General features: G+C 38.9%; 2 protein-coding genes across 5 annotated transcripts in view; one reads left to right on the top strand and one right to left on the bottom strand.

Moving 5' to 3' along the window:
• The window catches only part of L2HGDH (L-2-hydroxyglutarate dehydrogenase), a 33644-nt gene extending 25014 nt beyond the window's left edge, over positions 1-8630 (bottom strand). The window contains exons 1-4 of one of the 3 annotated variants that reach the window (XM_032481980.1): positions 8409-8620; positions 5349-5464; positions 4515-4666; positions 798-929 (exon numbers count right to left, since the gene is read on the bottom strand). In XM_032481980.1, the coding sequence (XP_032337871.1) occupies positions 798-929; positions 4515-4666; positions 5349-5464; positions 8409-8533 (525 nt within the window). In that variant the 5' untranslated portion in view covers positions 8534-8620. Of the gene's footprint in view, positions 1-797; positions 930-4514; positions 4667-5348; positions 5465-8408 lie in introns of all 3 variants that reach the window. The other 2 variants (XM_032481982.1, XM_032481981.1) reach the window with 2 other exon arrangements.
• DMAC2L (distal membrane arm assembly complex 2 like) lies at positions 8399-19537 on the top strand. Of its 2 annotated transcripts, none has more exons than XM_032481990.1 (5): positions 8399-8512; positions 14636-14746; positions 15684-15892; positions 16462-16633; positions 18380-19537. In XM_032481990.1, exons 2-5 carry the CDS (start codon positions 14640-14642, stop codon positions 18492-18494), a joined length of 603 nt encoding a protein of 200 aa, XP_032337881.1. In that variant the 5' UTR covers positions 8399-8512; positions 14636-14639; the 3' UTR covers positions 18495-19537. The 2 variants fall into 2 exon arrangements, with proteins under 2 accessions (XP_032337881.1, XP_032337880.1); XM_032481989.1 differs by lacking the exon at positions 8399-8512 and adding an exon at positions 8659-8762.
• The last annotated feature ends 48 nt before the right edge of the window (positions 19538-19585 follow it).

The following is a 19585-nucleotide window of genomic DNA, read 5'->3' on the forward strand; positions in this document are numbered from 1 at the left end:
CTTAAATAGTGTTTCTCTAAAGCAAGCTTTTGATAAGCATTGCCTGATAGCGAGTTCAAGATCACACTCACTGAGATAGGTACCCAGAATCCAGCTGTTGTATAATGTCAATAAAACACTGGGGGATGGGGAAGAGGAGATACAGCGAATCACTGCAATAGTCAGTGGAACGAGGGCTGGATGGATAGTCTGTAAAAGGCTACCAAGGGAAGCTGATATGCAGAGTAACTATTATATTATTATTCACTTCTCTTTCATGAATAAATGGAAGAAGATCTGGTTTTCCCTACAGCATGTTCTAAGCAAGATTCTCTATAATCCTCCCTTCACACTCGTGCCAGCCTTACCTTCCTGAAACAGATCACATGTTGTAGCTACCCTCCTCATACATTTTCAGCGGCTCCCCACGCCTACTGGATAAACTTCAAAGTTATATGCATGAATATCAGGCCTTTTATGCAGGCCTAATTCTGCTTTTCCAGTCTCATCTATTATTTCTCGATGATCCATCTACACCTCATCACTCAGTGATTTTCAAACATGCCACACAGACCTCCGCTTGCCCTTGAGTATGTTCTTCAGACCCGACAGTTTCTCACGTGGAAAGAAGAAATCAGGTGTCCAGAGTTTGTGGCAATGCCCTCCTGTGTCTGTCACCTTACTGCTTCTGTGACAGGGTTATCTGTTTCTATGATTCCTGCTTCCTATAAACTCACCCTCAGCCTCCATGTCCCAGGACTGAGCCCTAACTGAAAATGTCCCCGTAAGCCTGTGTGTGCAGTTAGCAAATCACCTACCCTACAATACGGCTCCTTCTTTTTTATATCCTCCTGCTGGATCAGCCTCAGGCCCTGGACTCCATTCTGCAGGCCTCTCTCGTATAGGGCCTGAAGTCTGGGAATTTCTTCTTGTTCAACAGCTACTATAAGCTTTAAAAAGAAAAAAGATAAATTTAAATAGAGTTAAATATATCATCAGCCATGAAAGATAAAGTCACTAGAAAATCATAAATTATTTCATGATTCAAATTGGGTTGATTTTTTAAAAACTGATTTTTTTTTATGTATCTATTTCTCCCCTTCTTCATGATTTCAATTTCCTCCTCCACACACATAAAAAAAATTGTCTTAAGGAAACTAGATTAAAGCAAATTTTCTCCAAAGGTAAGATGTAGCCTCAAATTTCACATCTGTCATTACAGTCACTACATGTATCTTGGTCATAAGCATCACTACCACGCCCTCAATCTCAGAGGGGGAAGAAGCACAGGTTGCTTAGTCTTTACATTTAAAAAATGAGTACATCAGAAAGACAGGCAGAAAACAGAAAATCTAACTTCATTCAAGACTCTTTTCCTATTTATTTCTTGGCAAAGTATCTGTTTGAGATAGCTTCTCATCTAACAGTTACCAGCAAAGGAAAGCAAAATGACATTCACAGGTACACTAGAATTCAAAAATCACTATTTCATAGCAAAGAGTCAACTGAACTCCATGAAGTAATACTTTTAGTCAAGGTGTAAAGGTTATTTAAATCAACAATTAATCTTAAAAACAGAAGTGGAATTATAGGGAACTATCAAGAAAGTGAAAAGAGCAGGGAAGATATAGCTCCGTAGTAGAGCACATGCTTAGCATGCACAAGGTCCTGGGTTCAGTCCCCAGTACCTCTATTTAAATAAACAAATAAAGAAACCTAATTACGCCCCCTCAAAAAAAAAAAAAGGATAAAAAAAAAGAAAGTGAAAAAACAACTCACTGAATGGGAGAAAATATTTGCAAATCATATTGCTGATAAGAGTCTAGCATGCAGAATATATAAAGAACCCTTTACAAACTGTACAAATATAAAATAAATAAATCATGAGGATGTAATGTACAGCACAATGACTATAGTTAATCATAGTATATTGCGTATTTGAAAGTTGCTAAGAAAGTAGATCTTGAAAGTCCTCATCACAAGAAAAAAATTTTTTTTTTTTACTGTGAATGGTGACAGTTAACTAGACTTATTGTGGTGATCATTTCACAATACATACAAATATCAACAGTATATTGTACACCTGAAACTAATATAATGTTACATGTCAATTATACCTCAATTTAAAAAGATAAAAGGATTTCAAACGTGGGAAAAAAAACAAGTGCGGGAGGGGCCAACACGCAAAGGCTCAAGTGACTAAACCAGAAAAACTGTGATATCAGGCCATGAAGTCACATTGACCCAGCTGTGGCCTGGAAGCAGTAATCTGTAAGTACCTGGAGCTGAGCTGAGATGGGTTAAAAGCAATGATGTAATTTGATGTGAAGAGGGAATATGAAGTAGTGTTCAATGCTCCAGAAAGAAGCTTTACAGAGCTTAAAATCATCATATGGGCAGGCATGGGGCCTGGTGTGTTTCTCAGAGGTATTCAGTGGATGTTGACTGGTTCCTTTGGCTTAAAGAACAAAAAAAAACCCAAAAAACAAAAAACTCATAATTCAACCATAAAAACTGTAAACACAGTTTCATATCTTGCTTTTCCACTTAACACTATGTCAGGACCATTTTCTCACATCATTTAAAAAAAAATCTTCATAGCATCTTTAATGGCAACAATGAACTTTCATTCTTAAAAATTACATGGAAAAGACTTACAAGGGAACACTATGAACAACTGAATGCCAAAAAATTTAGATAATCTATATGAAACTGGCAAATTCTTAAAAAGACACAAACTTTTGAAACTGAGTCAAGAAGAAAAAGAGTGTCTGAATAGACCCATAACAAGTAAAAGAAACTGAAGTAGTAACTTTAAACCTTCCCACAAAGAATGGCTCAGGCCTCATGAATGCTACCAAATGTTAAAAGAAGAATTAATACCATTCTTCATAAACTTTTCCAAAAAATAGAACTTCCTAACGAATTGTATGAGGGTATTGTTAGCCTGATCCCTAAACCAGACAAAGACATAAAGAAATAAAATAAAACTGCAGATCAATATCCCTGATGAATATTGATGCAAAAATTCTGAGCAAAACACCAGTAAATTGAATGCAGCAACACATAAGAATTATATACCACGACTAAGAGGGATATACTGCAGGAATGCAAGATCTATTTAACATCCAAAAGTTAATATAATATACCATATTAATAGAATAAAGGCCAAAACCCACATGATTGCCTCAATAGATGTAGAAAAGTCATTTCAGAAAATCCAACACCTTTTCATGATTAAAAACACTCAACAAACTAGTAGACAGGAACGTCCTCAGTCTGAAAAGGGCATCTACAGAAAACCCAATCTTAATAGTGAAAGATTGAATGATTTTTCCCTAAAATCAGGAATAACACAAGGATATCCACTTTCACTACTTCTATTCAACATTGTATTAGAGATTCTACCCAGGGAAATAAGGCAAGAAAAGAATATCCAAATGAAAAGAAGTAAAACTATCTTATTTGCAGATGACATGATCCTGCATATAGAAAATCCTAAGGAATTCATGCACACACAGAAAAACTATTAGACTAATAAACAAGTACAGCAAAGTTGAACGATAAAGATCAATAAACAAAAATCAATCACATCCTACACGTTCGCAATGAATAAACCAAACTGAAATTAAGAAAGCAATTCCCCTCACAAAAGCACCAAAAAGAATAAAATATCAAGTAATAAATTTTTAAAAAGAACTGCAATACCTGTGCAATGAAAAATACAAAACATTGTTGAAAGAAGTTAAGGAAGATCTAAACAAATGGGAAGGCATCCCAAGTTCATGGCATGCTAGTATTAAGATAGCAATACTCCCCAGATTGACCTATAGATTCAATACAATCTCTATCAAAACTCCTAGCTTATTTTTTGGAGGAACGGACAAACTGACCCTAAAATTCATACGGAAATGCAAGGGACCCAGAATAGCCAAAACAATCTTGAAAAAGAACAGAGTTAGAGGACTCATACTTTCTGATTTCACAAAATAATAAAGAGCTACAGTAAACAAGACAGTGTGGTACTGGCATAAGGAGAGAGAAACATGAATGGGGCAAAAGTGAGAATCCTAGATAAACCATACATTTGTCCTCAACTGATTTTTGATAAAGGTGCCAAAACAATGTAGAAAGAATAGTCTTTTCAACAAATGGTGCTGAGACAACCAGATGTCCACATGCAAAAGAATGACATTGGACTCCTTCCTCATATTATGTACCAAAATTAATTAAAAAGTGACCGTATGCTGGAGGAAAATGTGTAATGGGTTGGGTGGGGAGCTCTGATCCTGGTGGCGGGCTCTGGGGAAGGGGCAGCAGGCCAGCTGCAAAGGCGGTAAGAAGCACCTGGAAGTGAAAGAAGCCAATCACAAAAGACAACATACTGTATGACTTCATTTATAGGAAATGTCTAGATTTTGCAAATTACATGGATACAAAGAAAGAAAAGCCAGGTATTTCTTCTTTAAATCAGCATTAAACATTCCAAATAAAATGCTATTTATTTAAGACAAGGCACTAGTAAAATGCCATACCTTGCCACATTGCTTGTAGGAGATCCCCTTTTGGGTACAGTACTCATAGATAAGGGCTGAGCCCTGTACACATAACTTCGCTTTCAGAGATTCGGGTTTATAATAAATTCCACTATGTATGACACCGCTGTTATGTCCAGTCTGATGAACAGCTATAGAACAAGAGAAACAGGCTAAGAGAAAGGACATGACTCATACAAAACCTAGGAAGTGGGGCAACATACTTACAGTTGAAGCTATCAGAGACCACGATTCAAAATTCTGCCTGAGCTTGTTCTTACAGTCAGAGTACCGGTAGCATCCTCTAGCAGCCAGCCATGGTGACTGTGTTACACCACTCCAGCCCATCTCCAATTTCAGCTACAACTTTGGTGCACAAGCCCACCCCTTATTACCAGCAAACCACTTCAGGGGCCCACTGTAGTTCTCTGCATTCTGCCCCAGGGCCTTTTCTAATGTTTGGGGGCAAAGGGACTCAACCTCCCTAGGGACAATCCTCAACCAACAGGGACAGAAACTGATGGATAAATGAGCCCAATCCTGGGAAACGTTAGGTAGTTCCTCAGAGGTCTCAGTGAAATCAAGCTCACAGCTGCAGTACTGATAATCCACCCTCACGTGGTTTTTCCTCCTACCTGTTTACTCTCCCCACCCCCTCACTCCTGCCTCCTCAGATAACCTCACAAATAAATCACCTACACCCAAGTCCTAGTCCCAGGCTCTGCTTTCTGAAGAATCCAAACTGGGACACTGGCATTGACATTTAGCATGAAAGATGCAGAACTGACAAAATGAGCAGGCGCTCAGGTTAAGCAGCACTGATAACATACATACCTAAATCTTTTTCCTTTTCCAGAACACCAATGGAAAGTGCTGGATGTCGCAGGATGAGTGCCCTGGCAGAGGCAAGCCCCACAATTCCGCCACCAACAATGACTACATCAAATGAGCTTTAAGAGAAAGTCACCTTTAAAGTAATGCATGTTTACAGTAGACCTCATCAAACTTCACATGCATAATTTTCACCATCAATGGGCAATTACACTATTAATTTGTGATCATTAAAATCAAATATTTATTGGGCTTTATGCTAAGGATGAATCTTTTAAAAGTTACATGTATGTATATAATCAGCTACACCCAGCAGACAGGGCGGCCAATTGCCCAAGCTGCTCTAAGTCTCTATTATACTCTGCCTGGCTGGCTACATGAGTGACTACTCTGTGTTAAATATCACATTCTCCTCTACCACCTATTCTTTTAAAATTCAAGTGCAGTAGTCTTGAGGATAAGTTAACATTAAGTCTTTAACACCTTAGTGTGCAAAAATTTATAAATTTTTTTTTCTCTGTTGAGAAGGAAATGGTCATTGAGAACATCAAACCTTAAGGAAACAAGCGCTCAGAAATGGGCTCAGAACCACAACTTCAGCCATGACAACCCTGATTACACAATCACTTAAAAAATCCGGACAGGGTATGTATAGTCTACCTTTGCAATGAGAAGTTTAAAAGATTACCATTAGCACTGATCTCATGGTCAACAGATCTGGGTTTTACAGAAACATAGCCAGTGTTGCTTCTTCTACACATCATCTATTTCACCCCCTCTAGTACTATATTATTTCCATGTAAATCCTAAATATCATCTGTAAATATTTCAATAAAAGGGCTCTTTATTCTAACTAAAAAAATGAACAACTTTTAGTATCATCAAATATTCACAATAAAACTTTTAGAAGAAAACAGGAGAAATCTTTGGAGTCTAGGACTACTTGAAGAATTCACACCAAAAGCATGATCTATAAAAGAAAAAAAATGGATAAAGTGGACTTCATCAAAATTTTAAAAGTCTCTGCAAAAGACCCTGTTAAGAGGCTAAGCCAAGACAACGAACAAATTGGGAGAAAACCATATATCTGACAAAAGACTCATTTCTCGAATATATATTAAGAATTCTCAAAGCAGGTCATTTAGAAAATGGACAAAAGATAGGAACAAACATTTCATCAAAGAGAACAGGTAAATAAATGACAAATAAGCACATGAAAATATGTTCAATATCTTTAGTCATGAGGGAAACGCAAACTAAGACTACAATGAGGTATCACTACACCCCTAACAAAGTGGCTTTAGAAAAAGGTGTTAACACCAAATGCTGGTGAGGATGGGAGGAACTGGATCAACTTACACATTGCTGGTAGGAATGTAAAATAGTACAGCCATTCTGGAAAAAGAGTATGGCAGTTCCTTAAAAAAATTAAACATGTGCTTACACTCTTGGGCAGTTATCGTGGAGAAATGAAAACTTATGTTTCTACAAAAATCTGTACATAAGTGTTCATAGCAGCTTTATTCATAATTGACAAAAACTGGACACAGCCCAGATATTCTTCAACTGGTGAGTGAACTGTGATAATCCATACCACAGAGTGCTACTCAACAATTAAAAGGAATCCACTATCAACATTGGCACACCTTGGATGGATCGCAAGGACATTACCCTGCGTGAAAAAAAAAATCTCAAAATTACATACTGTGTGATTCCACTTATGTAACATTCTCAAAATGAGACAAAATTATAGAGCTGAAAAATAGATTTGTGGTTGCCAAGGGTTAGAAAGGGTGGAGAGATGGAATAAAGGGGTAAGTAACACAAGGGATATCTCTGTATTGTGGCATACTCTGTTTCTTAATTGTGGTGGCAGTTACACAAAGCAACACGTGATTAAACTGCATAGAAACACACACACACACACACAAATGAGCAGATGTAAAACTGATGAAATCTGAACAAGTTCTGTGGATTGTGCTAATGTCAATTTGGTACTTGTATACTAGTTATGTAAGATGTTATTATTGGGATAAATTAGGCGAAGAAGGGTACATGAGAGCTCTCTTTTTTGCAACTTCCTATGGGTCTCTAATTATTTCAAAACAAAAAGTATAAACAAAACTTTCACTCACCTTACTTTTCTTCCTTTAAAAAAAAAAGTTCCCAAAAGAACTGCTTACATACCCCCATGTTGAATCACAAATCCTATCCGACTGTAATCCCCTCCAATCCACTAATACACAGCAGCCAGAGTCAACTTTTGAACATCAACATTTAATCACTTCTTTAAAAGCCTTTACAAAGCCCCCCAGCGCTCTTAGTATAAAATTCAATGCGTAGTTAAAATAGAAACCCTGCTGTGATGCAGCTCCTCTCAGGTGTCAATCCTATTCCTCTAAACTCCTCACACTCATCTTGCCCACATTCTAGTTCCAAGAGCTTCCCAGCTTTGAAACCTTCACATAAACCATTCCCTCTACAGAGAGCAGAGAAAAACAGTGGTTTCGAATGTGATCTCCAAACTTCAAATCATAGGACGCCGAATTCTGCAGGGTTTGATTAGTAACTGAGCTGCTTTTCACAGGGGCCAGTCTATGCAGCGTGTGTGTGCCAGGAACTGACTGATTAAAAGTGAGTTTCAGATCTTCTAAGTAGTATCAGGGAAACCGGCGAATAAACAGCATATTTGATTGCTTACAGTGTGCGAGGTCCTTTAATCCTCAAAACGACCACCGACGAGAGACACTAGCATCCGATTCACACTTGAGCCTTTAAGGAGCTTAATTAACCCGCCCAGAGCTGAATAGGAATTGGAGGACTTGTATTCAAAGCCAGAACTACTCTTGACCTCTACTATGCCTTTCTTACTCCTTTCTTCCCGCCCACAAACACTACGCATGATCCCAGCAGGTTGCTCCTGGAATCCGAGGTTGGAGCCCGGGCTTCACAGGATCCCGACCTTGTCCTAGGACGGGGACGTGGAGCAGGGGCAGAGTTCCAGCAAGAGGCACCTCTGAGACAAGCAGCGCCGGCGGCGGGGGCGGGCCAGCGGCTACTCACCTGGTGCTGGCTCTGCGGCCACCTTGGCACAGGAGCCAGGGCTCGCACGCCGCGGAGAAGCCCCCGGGAAAACCCCCGCGGGCTCGTCCGCAGACCCTGCCCAGGTAACGCAGCGCCGGCACCATCGCCTGCGCCTCCTCAGGCCGCAGAAGCCGGACCTTGAGCCCAACACAGCCCGGGTCCCGGCGCTTCTTAGCCCCGCCTCCAGCGCAGGGGCCAATGAGCGGCGCGCCTTCGCCCCACGTGGGAGCGCCCGCCTGTAGCCAATGGAAGCGCGCGGCGGAGGGCGCAGGGCAGGCCGGCGCCGCCGTGGACGCGGGGACGCTCGCTCGCTCCCTCCCTCCCTCCGACGCTGTGAGTAGAGGAGCTAGGCCCCGAGCGGGGCGGGACTAGGGTGTTTGTTTCGCTCTGCCTTTTCCTCTCTCCCATCGCTGGGCTGAATGAAAACCTGGCCCGCCGAGTCTCGCACCCTCGACCTTCACCACCGAGTGGACTCGGGGCCGCGGGAGAAAGTCTGGGGATGATTATGGTGAAAACTCCCGTTTGGACAGGCCCATCGGCCTCCCTTCCTTCCGCTCGGTCCCGCCCCTCTCAACCCCGCCCCCGGCAGCCCGTGGCCCTAGCCCGGCCCCCACCGAGCGGAGTGCCTACCGAGCGGAGTGCCCACTGAAGGGCCGCTCGCGGGCCAGCCGGACGGCCGGCAACGCCTGACAGCCGTAGTCCTCTGGACTTCAACTTACGGGGCTCCTGGTGTGTCACTCATTCAGTCATTTATTGGTCCTGTAAATATTGAGCGCCTTAGATGAATCTGACGGCTCGGTCTCTGCCATCATTTAGCAATATACGTCATTTTCTTAAATCCTAGACCAAGATACACTTCTAAATATGCTGGGCGGGCCTGGGAAGAGCGGGTCACCTGTGCAGGTCACTTCACCGCTGCTTGTTTATCTGAAAAATGAGGAACGTGGACCATGTAATCTGTTAAAGACCTGTGTAAAATTACGGGATTCTCTATCACCATGCCAGTTTAACTAACACCTGTTCTCGGGGCTTGATGGAAGTTTTTAATTTTTAGGGTAAGGACAGCTGAACAGAACAAAAATAGAATAATGTGACTTCACTGCTGGAAGGACTTTACTTGCCTGTCTGAATTTGTCTCCAGTTATTAGTCGGGTAGCTTGGGGAAGTCAGTTCACCTCTTTGCTTCAGACCCTCCTCTGTGAACCAGGAGTAATAGCAGGGTCTCCCTCATAGGGCTTTATTGCAGGTTACATGAGATAAGGCTGATCAGATGTTTAGCGCAGTAAAGTGCTCGAAAAAACGATGGTTTTTATGTTTAAATGGTTTATCACTTGGACAGTTGTACATATTTACCTTATTTGTGAAAACCTGCTTGTGATGAACAAGCAGGTAGAGGACGTTACCTGTTTGTTCATCACAAATGAAAAAAATAAGAAATGGGCTTTTTAGTTCAATTTTTTGAATGTTTGAGCTAATTCCCATGCAGTTGTAAGGAACAATAGAAATCCTGTATACCCTTTCCCCAGTCTTCCCCGATGATTACATCTTGTAAAACCATAGGATAGTATCACAACCAGGAAACTGACACTGACACACAGCCCATTATTCTTATTCAGAGTCCCCCAGTTTTACATTTGTGAGTATTTAGTGCTATATAGTTTTTATCACATGAGAAGATTCTTGTATCCACTACAGTCAAGCTACAGCACAGTTCCATCACCACCAGGATCTCTCCTGTTGCCCTTTTATAACTACACCTCCCTTCTGCAGGACACCATTTTCCCTATTCTCTTCTCTCTTTCTAAAAATATGTCATAAGAGAATGTTATATAAACAGAATTATATAGTATATAACTTTCTGGAATTGGTGTTTTTCACTCAGCATAATCCCTTGAGACCTATTCAACTTGTTGCATGTATTGCTACTTCATTCATTCTTATTGCTGAGTAGTAGTTCATGGTATGGATGTACCACAGGGTGTTTAACCATTCACCCACTGAAGGACAGCTGAGTTATTTTTAGTTTTTAGCTATTTTGAATAAAGCTGCTATGAAAATTAGTGTACAGCTTTTTTGTGTGAGCCTGTTTTTGTTTCCCCCGGATAAATGCCCAAGAGTCCAATTGCTGGGTCATATGACAAGCACATGTTTAGTTTTGCAAGAAACTGCTAAACTGTTTTCCAAAGTGTCTGTACCATTTGACGTTCCCACCAGCAATGTTGAATGATCCAGTTCCCCCTCAGTGTCACCAGCTTTTGGTACTATCAGTATTTTTTATTTTAACCATTGCATAGGAGGTAGCTGATTGTTACTAGGTTGAGTACAGGATTATACAAATGTCAGGTCTATGGTCAGGCTTTCATGAGTCAGCCCATAGTAGTGATTTTTTTTTTTACTACTCTGATTTTTGATCATGTGCTTCTTAGTTTAGCCAAGTGAAGGAACTCAAAATATACATGCTCTTTTTATAAAATTTTCTCTGCTTATCCTCTCCCCTAGGCTTGACTCTATATTAATTTGTTTCAGTTAGATAATCTCAAGTCAGGAGCTCACCTTACATTTATTCACCCTGTGATATCTTTGGCTAGAGACACCTCTGCACCACCCTCCTCAGCTAAGAATTCATGTTCACCTTCCATCTAGGTCAGAACCTGTAAGAAGCTAGCTCAATGAGTGTCAAATGATACTGGCTTTTGGGACTTTTGCTTCTAATTCCCAATGAATTGCTCTATTGTTCCATTTCACTAGCATCTACACACTTAAGGAATAAGAATTGGCATCAATGATGGATGATTTGCAGTGAAGTGGGTTATCATTTGGGGAGAAAACCCCCCAATTCTGGTACCATCCCACCCTTCTCTCCACACTTTTACCACCCTCAACTTGTTGGCTAGTTCAGTCTTTTCGAGCACTAAATTAGCTATCACTTTGAATAGCCCACCTAAGTCATTACATTTACTATGTAAAAAAAGAACTTCCATTTAAAAAAAGAAAAAAGTTGTCATTTTGCAGATAGGGGGACTCTCAATCAAACCTACTCAAACACTTTGTACATAACCTATTTTGAGTTACATGTTAGAGGTCTGGCCTTCTCTAAGTCACAAATATAATAGCAACTTTTAGAAATACTTGCTACAGACTTAAACCTCTAAACCATGTTGTGATAGTAAGAAAACTTCTAAAATAATTTTAATTCCTGAAACATAGTGGTAATTTTATAGTGGTTATTTTTTAACTGGCTTTTAACTAGTTTAATTCATTGGAGCTAAATTCACTGACTCACCAGCAGAGGTCTCCTCTTTCCCTAAAGAAATCATTCTCCGAGGAGGCTGCTGCTTGAATTCATCTGAAATTCCTAAATATCAATTAGCAAAGTTGCAAATGTAAAAAGCTACCAATTAATTTTCTTCATTTATTGCCAAGTAAAAACTTAATTTTAGTGTTAAAAATATTGTGAATACAATATCTAATTTTTTAGAGATCATAACTGAAGTAAATTTGGTCTTTCCCTTAAGCTGAAATACAAGGTGGGCCAAAATGAATCAAGTGAAAGTACTTCAATTTTCACAGACCACTTTAATTTACCTGCTTACTGACAGTGTCTGATTTTACCTTTCTGCATGAAAATGTATCAGTTGGCAAATTTTTATTAAACTCTTGCATCAGGGGATGGTACTGTGCTAGGTGCCAAGAAAAATGGAAATGAATAATATGTGATTCTTGGTTTCCTTTTGCTCTGCATACTTATCTTTTTTCTTCCTAACTGGAAACTCTTAATCGTCCTTTGAGACTTATCTCAAAAAACACCTCTAGTGTGAAGCCTTCCCCTCAGTCCCTTCTCTAGGCTCTCACAGAACTTGTCCATACTTCTATTAAGACATCATGATGCATACTATTTATTTGTTTATATGTCTGTACATATATAGTACATATACTTTATATTCTATGAGGACAGGAACATGTCTTTCTCTGTCTCCTTTGTTTTCTTTTGTTTTTATCTTACTATTGAGTCTCTTGCACCAAGTATAGCAAACATTCAATAAACATTTATTGCGTAAATGAATGAATGGATGGAGATGGCATTTGAGTAAGGTCTTGAAGCTGGGGAAGATTTCCATGGGATTCAGGGTGGAGAGGGGAGCAGGGAGGGACAGTAAATGAAGGAAACAGCCAAGAGTTGAAACCAGAAAGCCCAGATTTGTAAATAAAGTTGGCAGCCAAAGGAGTTACTGAGGCAGACACAGGTGGAAAGAGATTTAACAAAAAGCTGGAGAGGGCTGAGAGTGTGGAAGGAGACAGTAGGGAGAGAAGTTGGCAGTAATGAAGGCAGAGGGATGGTGGAAAAGGGATAAAGAGGGTAATAGATGATCCCAAGTTCTGTCCTCAGACCTTAACTCTCACTGTTCGACAACCTCAACGTCCTCAGGCACTTCCTCAGCAATAAGGTGGTTCTCACACAGGCCTCTTTCTAGTCCTCTTCTTTTTCCTGAGTTCTAGAACCATCTAATGACTGAGGAAAGAACGCTGCACTCGTAAGAGAGAGAACTAGGTTCATGCTTCAGTGCTGCTAACAATTAGCCATGAAACATTGGGCAAGTTCTTTTAAACATGTGCTTTTATTAATATCCCACATTGTTCCAGAAGGGATTTACAGTGTCAGCAAGTTAATATCAGGGCTTCAGTTTCCTCATCTCTGAATGAGAGGTTTGGGTTAGGTGATCCAAGTTCCTATCTGCTCTACCATTTTGTGACTCTGATTCTAATGATTTGTTGGTCATCTCCACCTAGAAATTCTCCCAAAACTTCATATTTAGAATATGAAAAACTGGGGAGAAAAAACCTGAAGCCACAACCCTGTCCTTCTGACATTGTTATGTGTTAATGGCATCACCAACCTACTAGTGAGCCAGGATCAAAACCTTAGTGTCGTCGTCAACTCCTCTGGCCCTTGTCTTGACATCTCATTTACTGAGTCATGAGGAACCCAACTCTGCAATGTCATCCCCATTCTCCCCCAACTTGGCCCTTTCCCATGGCCATATGTAGTTGAAGTTCTTGATGGCTGTCTCTCTGTCCTATTCTACTGACCCTCAGCCTTGATGCTGCTGTCTGAGTAATATTCCTGAAGCATAGTTCTAACAATTCCAGAGTTCTGTGCTAAATTCTTAGTGACTCCCAGCCACCTGCAGAATACATATTCTCTGACCTTGGGAGACCCTTCCCGATGTAAGTGTGACAGTGTTTGCCTCCTCTTCTCATGATTCCTGAGCTAAGCAAACTGAACCACAATGTACCTTAAACATTCCTGCCTCAGCTAAATCACCCAACCTACCTTTCCCGGGCATCTTTGTTGAAATCCTTGTCTGTCTTTAACTTTTTTGAGGTATTTTTTAGGTTCTATTATCTATTTTAACTACCTGGTAACTTGTTTTAGCTCACTCTACCTTGCATTAAATTGTCAGCTCCTCAAAGTCAGAGACCATGTTCCATTTATCTTTGTTTTCCCCCCACCTGGCACACTATTAGAAAAACTTTGAGATAAATCGGGTTGAGACTTCAGTTCAGAAATCACTTTCTCAACTTATGGTTATGGATTTTTACAGCTGGAAATTATTTTACAGCTGGAAAATTTTTACAGTAGCAAATCACCTCATTTTATAAACGAGAGGTGAAGCGACTTGCCCAGTCTTTACCAGCTGCCTGGCACAGTTCTTTGTCTGCACTGTTCTGGAGACGCTGCTTGTAGCTTTGCCATAGGAATATCTGTTTGCGTGGTTCCTCTTCCTTTCCAAATATGTGTCTTAACCTTGACACATTGCTCCTTAGGTGATTTTAGTTTGTCATTTTGATACTGGAAATGTAGATTGGGAGTGAATTTAGTAAATCCGTAGAGGCACTGCCTGAATGGACACCAGGTGGCACCACTGCAGGTGGACTCCAACTGAGGATTGAATGAATGGAACTTAACGTCAAGGCTGGAAGGAACCAATAGGGACCATCCAGTTCAGCCTCTTGTTTTACAGTTAAAAAAAAAAAAAAAATCAAGAAACAGACTGGAGTAACTTGCTCAATAACTACTGAGTGGCAAGTGAGTCATCAGCTTTACCAGCACAAGAGCATTGATTCTGAAGTTGTGAAGTAAGTTACTATATGGATGGGACTCTGCCAGCTGGTGATCTAATATGAATACTGTTTTATGTGTCTAGATCAATGATGCTGTTTGGAAATATTTCCCGGCAGTTGTGTGGCTTAAAGAAACTCCCGTGGTCATGTGACTCCAGATACTTCTGGGGCTGGTTGAATGCCGTGTTTAATAAGTAAGTTACTCTAACTAAAGTGAAGAAAAGTGGGGATTGTTACAGCTCGATAAGTTTCCAGTAGCTAATTTCGTTATTTCTTATATCTCAGATGGTTTTTGTGCAGTGTGTGCAGTATGATTCTAATTTTCTTTTAAAACAAACAAATAAAACATACACACAAGCACTGAATAAAGACTGAAAAAAAATAGATTACAGAATATTATCTATGACTGCCTGGGTTGAAGAACTTCAGTAATTGTTATTCATCCTTTCAATGCCTTTCAATTTTCTAAAATGAACATGTATTACTTTTATAATCAGAAAAATGTAATTTTCAGTAAATGTAATTTTAGAATATTTTATTCTATGGCTTCTTAAGGAATGTAGTTAACCTTTTGAATCCTATCAAGGGAACTCAAGTTTTTAAAAAGTTACTTGGTGGCACGCTTAGAAATATTTTGAAACTGATGAAACTAACCTCATTGCTTAGTATAGCATTAATACTACTAACTAGAGAAAAAGGCACGTGTAGGAATTAATAAATATCATTTAATGACATTAATTTGAACAGGGGCTCAAAATTATTCCCTCTTCAATCTTTTATCATCAATAAAAATAACCAAGTCTAGTCATTCATTCAATATATACTTACTGAGTCCCTCCTGGTGTCAAGCTACTGTGCTGCATACGAATCAATGAAGAATTGTGTTTGCCTGATAAACTCATATAAAAACGAGATGCCTTGACTGAGTTCACTTGGAGACAAAAACAAAAGCAAAAAAGGTTGCAGGTAGAGCCACTGAATGTTTTCTTTACAGTTTCACTTATATACTTGTCTCCCTCCTCGCCATTTGAAGTGAAAAGTGGTTGGTTATTCTGTATTTACATTGGTGAACATAGTTACAAAGCTAGTGATTACAGTAAAAGCTGCCTTCTTTTGTTCTCTTGCCAACAGAGTGGATCACGATCGTATCAGGGATGTCGGCCCTGACAGGGCGGCGTCCGAGTGGCTGCTGCGCTGTGGGGCCATGGTGCGCTACCACGGCCAGGAGAGGTGGCAGAAGGACTACAACCACCTGCCCACAGGCCCTCTGGACAAGTACAAGATTCAGGCGATTGATGCCACTGATTCTTGTATCATGAACATTGGATTTGATCACTTGGGTAACTCCCCTATCATTTGTTATGGGAAATGCAGGTGACTTGCAGTGACATTCGGTTGCAGTTTACTATTATCGTCAAAAGTGGCTCCTTTTTGCCCTTTTCAGCCCAATCCAGTTTGTTTCTTCCTGTGTCTGATGTTTATTTTTAAATTAAATAGAAGTTACAAACACCTTCCTCTACTTTCTTCCTGCACTAAGCTTGTCTCTACATGCCTTTATTCTGTGATTTATTGACTTAAAATTCAAGGCTTTGTCAAACTATCTTTGCCAAACTTCTGTCATTGAGAAACCCTCAATAATGTAGAAATAATTATATCCACAGAGCTTCTGCTTGTGTGGGCATTTCTTCCCTCCAGTGCATGGGCATGTGACTGCAGAATGGCCCTGTCTGTCAGCACAGCCTGTATAGTGAACACCTTGTATGCGTAATAGGGTGACTAATCATTCCAGGTTTCCTGGGACTAAGGTTTCCTAGGACTTTCAATCCTAAAACTAGAACAGTTCTGGGGAAACTAGGACAGTTGGTCATCTTAATGGTAAAGTAGGTTCTTAAACTTTTTTTCTCCCCAGAGTGCGTACAGCATGTTGAAAAAATAAGGCTATGCAAGTGTCACTATATTGAAGATGGCTGTTTGGAGAGACTTAGTCAACTTGAAAATTTACGAAAAAGCCTATTGGAAATGGAAATAATTTCATGTGGGAATGTCACAGACAAAGGTATCATTGCTTTGCATCATTTAAGGTAGGTGCTCAGTGCCAAAATGGAAACTTGGTAATGATGTTGATGTGAATAATCAGAATTTAAAAGTTGAGGGGGTGGTGTCTTTTTTTTTTTTTTTAAGTTCTGAAAAATAAAATTTAAGAAAATGACTTAACTTTCAACTATAATACTTTGAAACAGTTTAAATTATCAACCTTAATATATTATGGTTTTATTGCACTTTTTAGGGAGCACTTTTTAAAAAGTTTCATCTATGTAAAACACCTAGCATGGTGCCTTTACAGTAAGCTCTCAATAAGCATTAACTATTATACCTTCTCCCCATCTTTTAAAACAGTTTCCCCCATGTTCTGCCAATAACCTCAGCATCACTGAAAGTTTGAGAAATCTTAAACGTTAGAACCAAAAGTACCAGATTGTTTATCTCTTACATTAGTTGAGGCTTTAACTCTTCATCTTTTAATTGAAAGGAGTTCCTTTAAGTTCCTTTCCCAATTTCTTTTCCTTCCTAGGTTAAGATTCATATTTTTTAAATTCAATTTATTTAAACTAAAAACAAAAATATGAACAGTTCACTCATTTCTCCCACTCCCCACCTCCTGCCTCTGGCAACCACCAGTCTGTTCTGTATCTGTGAGCTTGGTTAGAGTTTCCACATATGAGATAACATACATTATTTGTCTGACTTACTTCACTTAGCATAATGTCCCTGAGGTCCATCAATGTTGTCGCAAATGGCAGAATATCATTCTTTTTTATGGCTGAATACTATATTGTATATATATATACAGCACATTTTCTTTATCCATTCACCCATCAGTGGATACTTAGGTTGTTTCTGTATCTTGGCTATTGTAAATAATGCTGCAATGAACACAGGGGTGCATACATCTTTTTGAGTTAGTGTGTTTGTTTTCTTCAAATACCTAGAAGTGGAATTGCTGGCTCACATGGTAGTTGTATTTTTAATTTTTTGAGGAACCTCCATGCTGTTTTCCATAGTGGCTACACCAGTTTACATTCCCACCAATAATAGTGCATAAGGATTCTCTTTTCCCCACACCCTCACCAACACTTATTTCTAGTCTTTCTGATAATAGCCATTCTAACAGGTGTGGAGTGATATCTCATTGTGGTTTTGATTTGCATTTCCCTTATGAGTAATGATGCTGAGCATCTTTTCATGTACCTCTTATCCATCTGTACGTCTTCTTTGGGAAGTCTATTCAGATCTGTTGCCTGCTTTTAAATCAGATTGTTTGGTTTTTTTGCTATTAAGTTGTATGAGTTCTTTATACATTTTGCTTATTAGCCCCTTATCAGATATGATTTGCAAAGATTTTCTCCCATTCAGTAGGCTGCCTTTTCATTTTGTTGATGGTTTCCTTTAGGGGTCCAGAAGCTTTTCCATTTGATGTAGTCCCACTTGGTTATTTTTGTCAGATTCAAAAAATCATTGACAAGACTGATGTCATATTTTATATTTAACATGCAAAGAAGTCCTATTCCACAGTATACATATTGTATTTGGAAAAACTCAGCAGAACTATTGATTCAGAACAACTGAACTTCCCAAAGTCTAGCTTAGTTCCTAGCATGAATTTCATTTAAAATAGTACTACTGTTCTAAGAGTCATTTTCAAAGTGTAGGGTGATACAAACACATTCTGTGTTTAATTTTTTAAAAAAGCAATAAAGCAAGTTTGTTTTTAATGCTGTAAGAGTAAAGGCCAAATTAAAGTAACTTTTTGTAATTTCTTTTTGCAGAAACCTCAAGTATTTGTTTTTAAGTGATCTTCCTGGAGTAAAAGAAAAAGAAAAAATTGTCCAAGCCTTTAAGACATCGCTGCCTTCTCTGGAACTAAAATTGGACTTGAAGTAAAATAATAATATTCAGTAAGTGTCTTATTTCAATTTAAAGTATCACTTGAAATTGTTGGTCCTGAACAGCAACAAATCTTATATAATCATCAACAGAACTGTAAGGATGTTACATCATGACATTCTAGAAGCAGAGCCCATCATGTAGAAAATAAACATTCAGACATGATTCATTGAAGTACTAAGTTGGAAGTGAGAATTTATGTACGTTAAATCATTTTAAGAAAAATGAAAACCAGGTACTATTTTAATTCTAATATAGTCCTCATTTTGTATAGATACCTGTACAGGTATCTCTTGATGTAGACATTTTAAAATGATTCAAATGTACAACACATTCTTTAACAGTAGTTTATGTTAGATTTTACTTTAAAATTATTGAAGCATGTTACTATAAATGTACAATTATGAAGAATTTAAAGCTAAATTTCAGATTTATTGATAGAGTCAATTATGCAGAGCAGCCAGGGTTGCTGGGGCATTCACACTGCTTGCCAGGACTTGCATGCATGTCTCATGATCCTGCATTCCTGTGTTCTTTATAACATCCTTTCTCTGAATGAACAGTTTCTGGCTAATTTGTCTATATTGTAAGCTTGATCTGGTGTTTTATTAAAACTAAACATGAATACTTGGCTGGATTCAAATAGTTTTGCTGATTGCAGTAAAACAGAGGAAACAATCATGAAGACTAGCATAGCCATGCTTTTTGCTTAAATTAAAAAATTACTTTATACAGAAAATTTTAACATGTTAATTAGAAGCTCATTTTTATTCCCTCATGAATGTTGGATACTACTTCCCATGTGCTCCAGGGACATCATGCAGAAGTATAAGCACAAAATTCTCTTTACATCTAGAAAGCAGTGATGAAGAATATCATAAATAGACAAAAACCAACCTTTATTTGTACCTGCTTGCAATGGCCCTGATTTGGGTATTATATGCCAACTTTTGTGGATTTCCATATGTTTGAACATTAATCTGTTGAATATAACCTTGACTGGAAATAATTTTAAAATAAATCCTTTCTGTGATGCAACATTCAAGTAGAAAAGTGAATTTTAGTTGTGTTTAGAAACCAGCTTATGT

Source organism: Camelus ferus, chromosome 6 (assembly GCF_009834535.1).
Source record: "Camelus ferus isolate YT-003-E chromosome 6, BCGSAC_Cfer_1.0, whole genome shotgun sequence".
Lineage (NCBI taxonomy): Eukaryota > Metazoa > Chordata > Mammalia > Artiodactyla > Camelidae > Camelus > Camelus ferus.

Coding starts and splice junctions, on each gene's coding strand:
- DMAC2L (XM_032481990.1), top strand. CDS start 14,640: ATGATGCTGTTTGGAAATATTTCCCGGCAGTTGTGTGGCTTAAAGAAA. Junction 14,747..15,683: donor TTGAATGCCGTGTTTAATAA/GTAAGTTACTCT, acceptor TCTTGCCAACAG/AGTGGATCACGATCGTATCA. Junction 15,893..16,461: donor CATTGGATTTGATCACTTGG/GTAACTCCCCTA, acceptor TTTTCTCCCCAG/AGTGCGTACAGCATGTTGAA.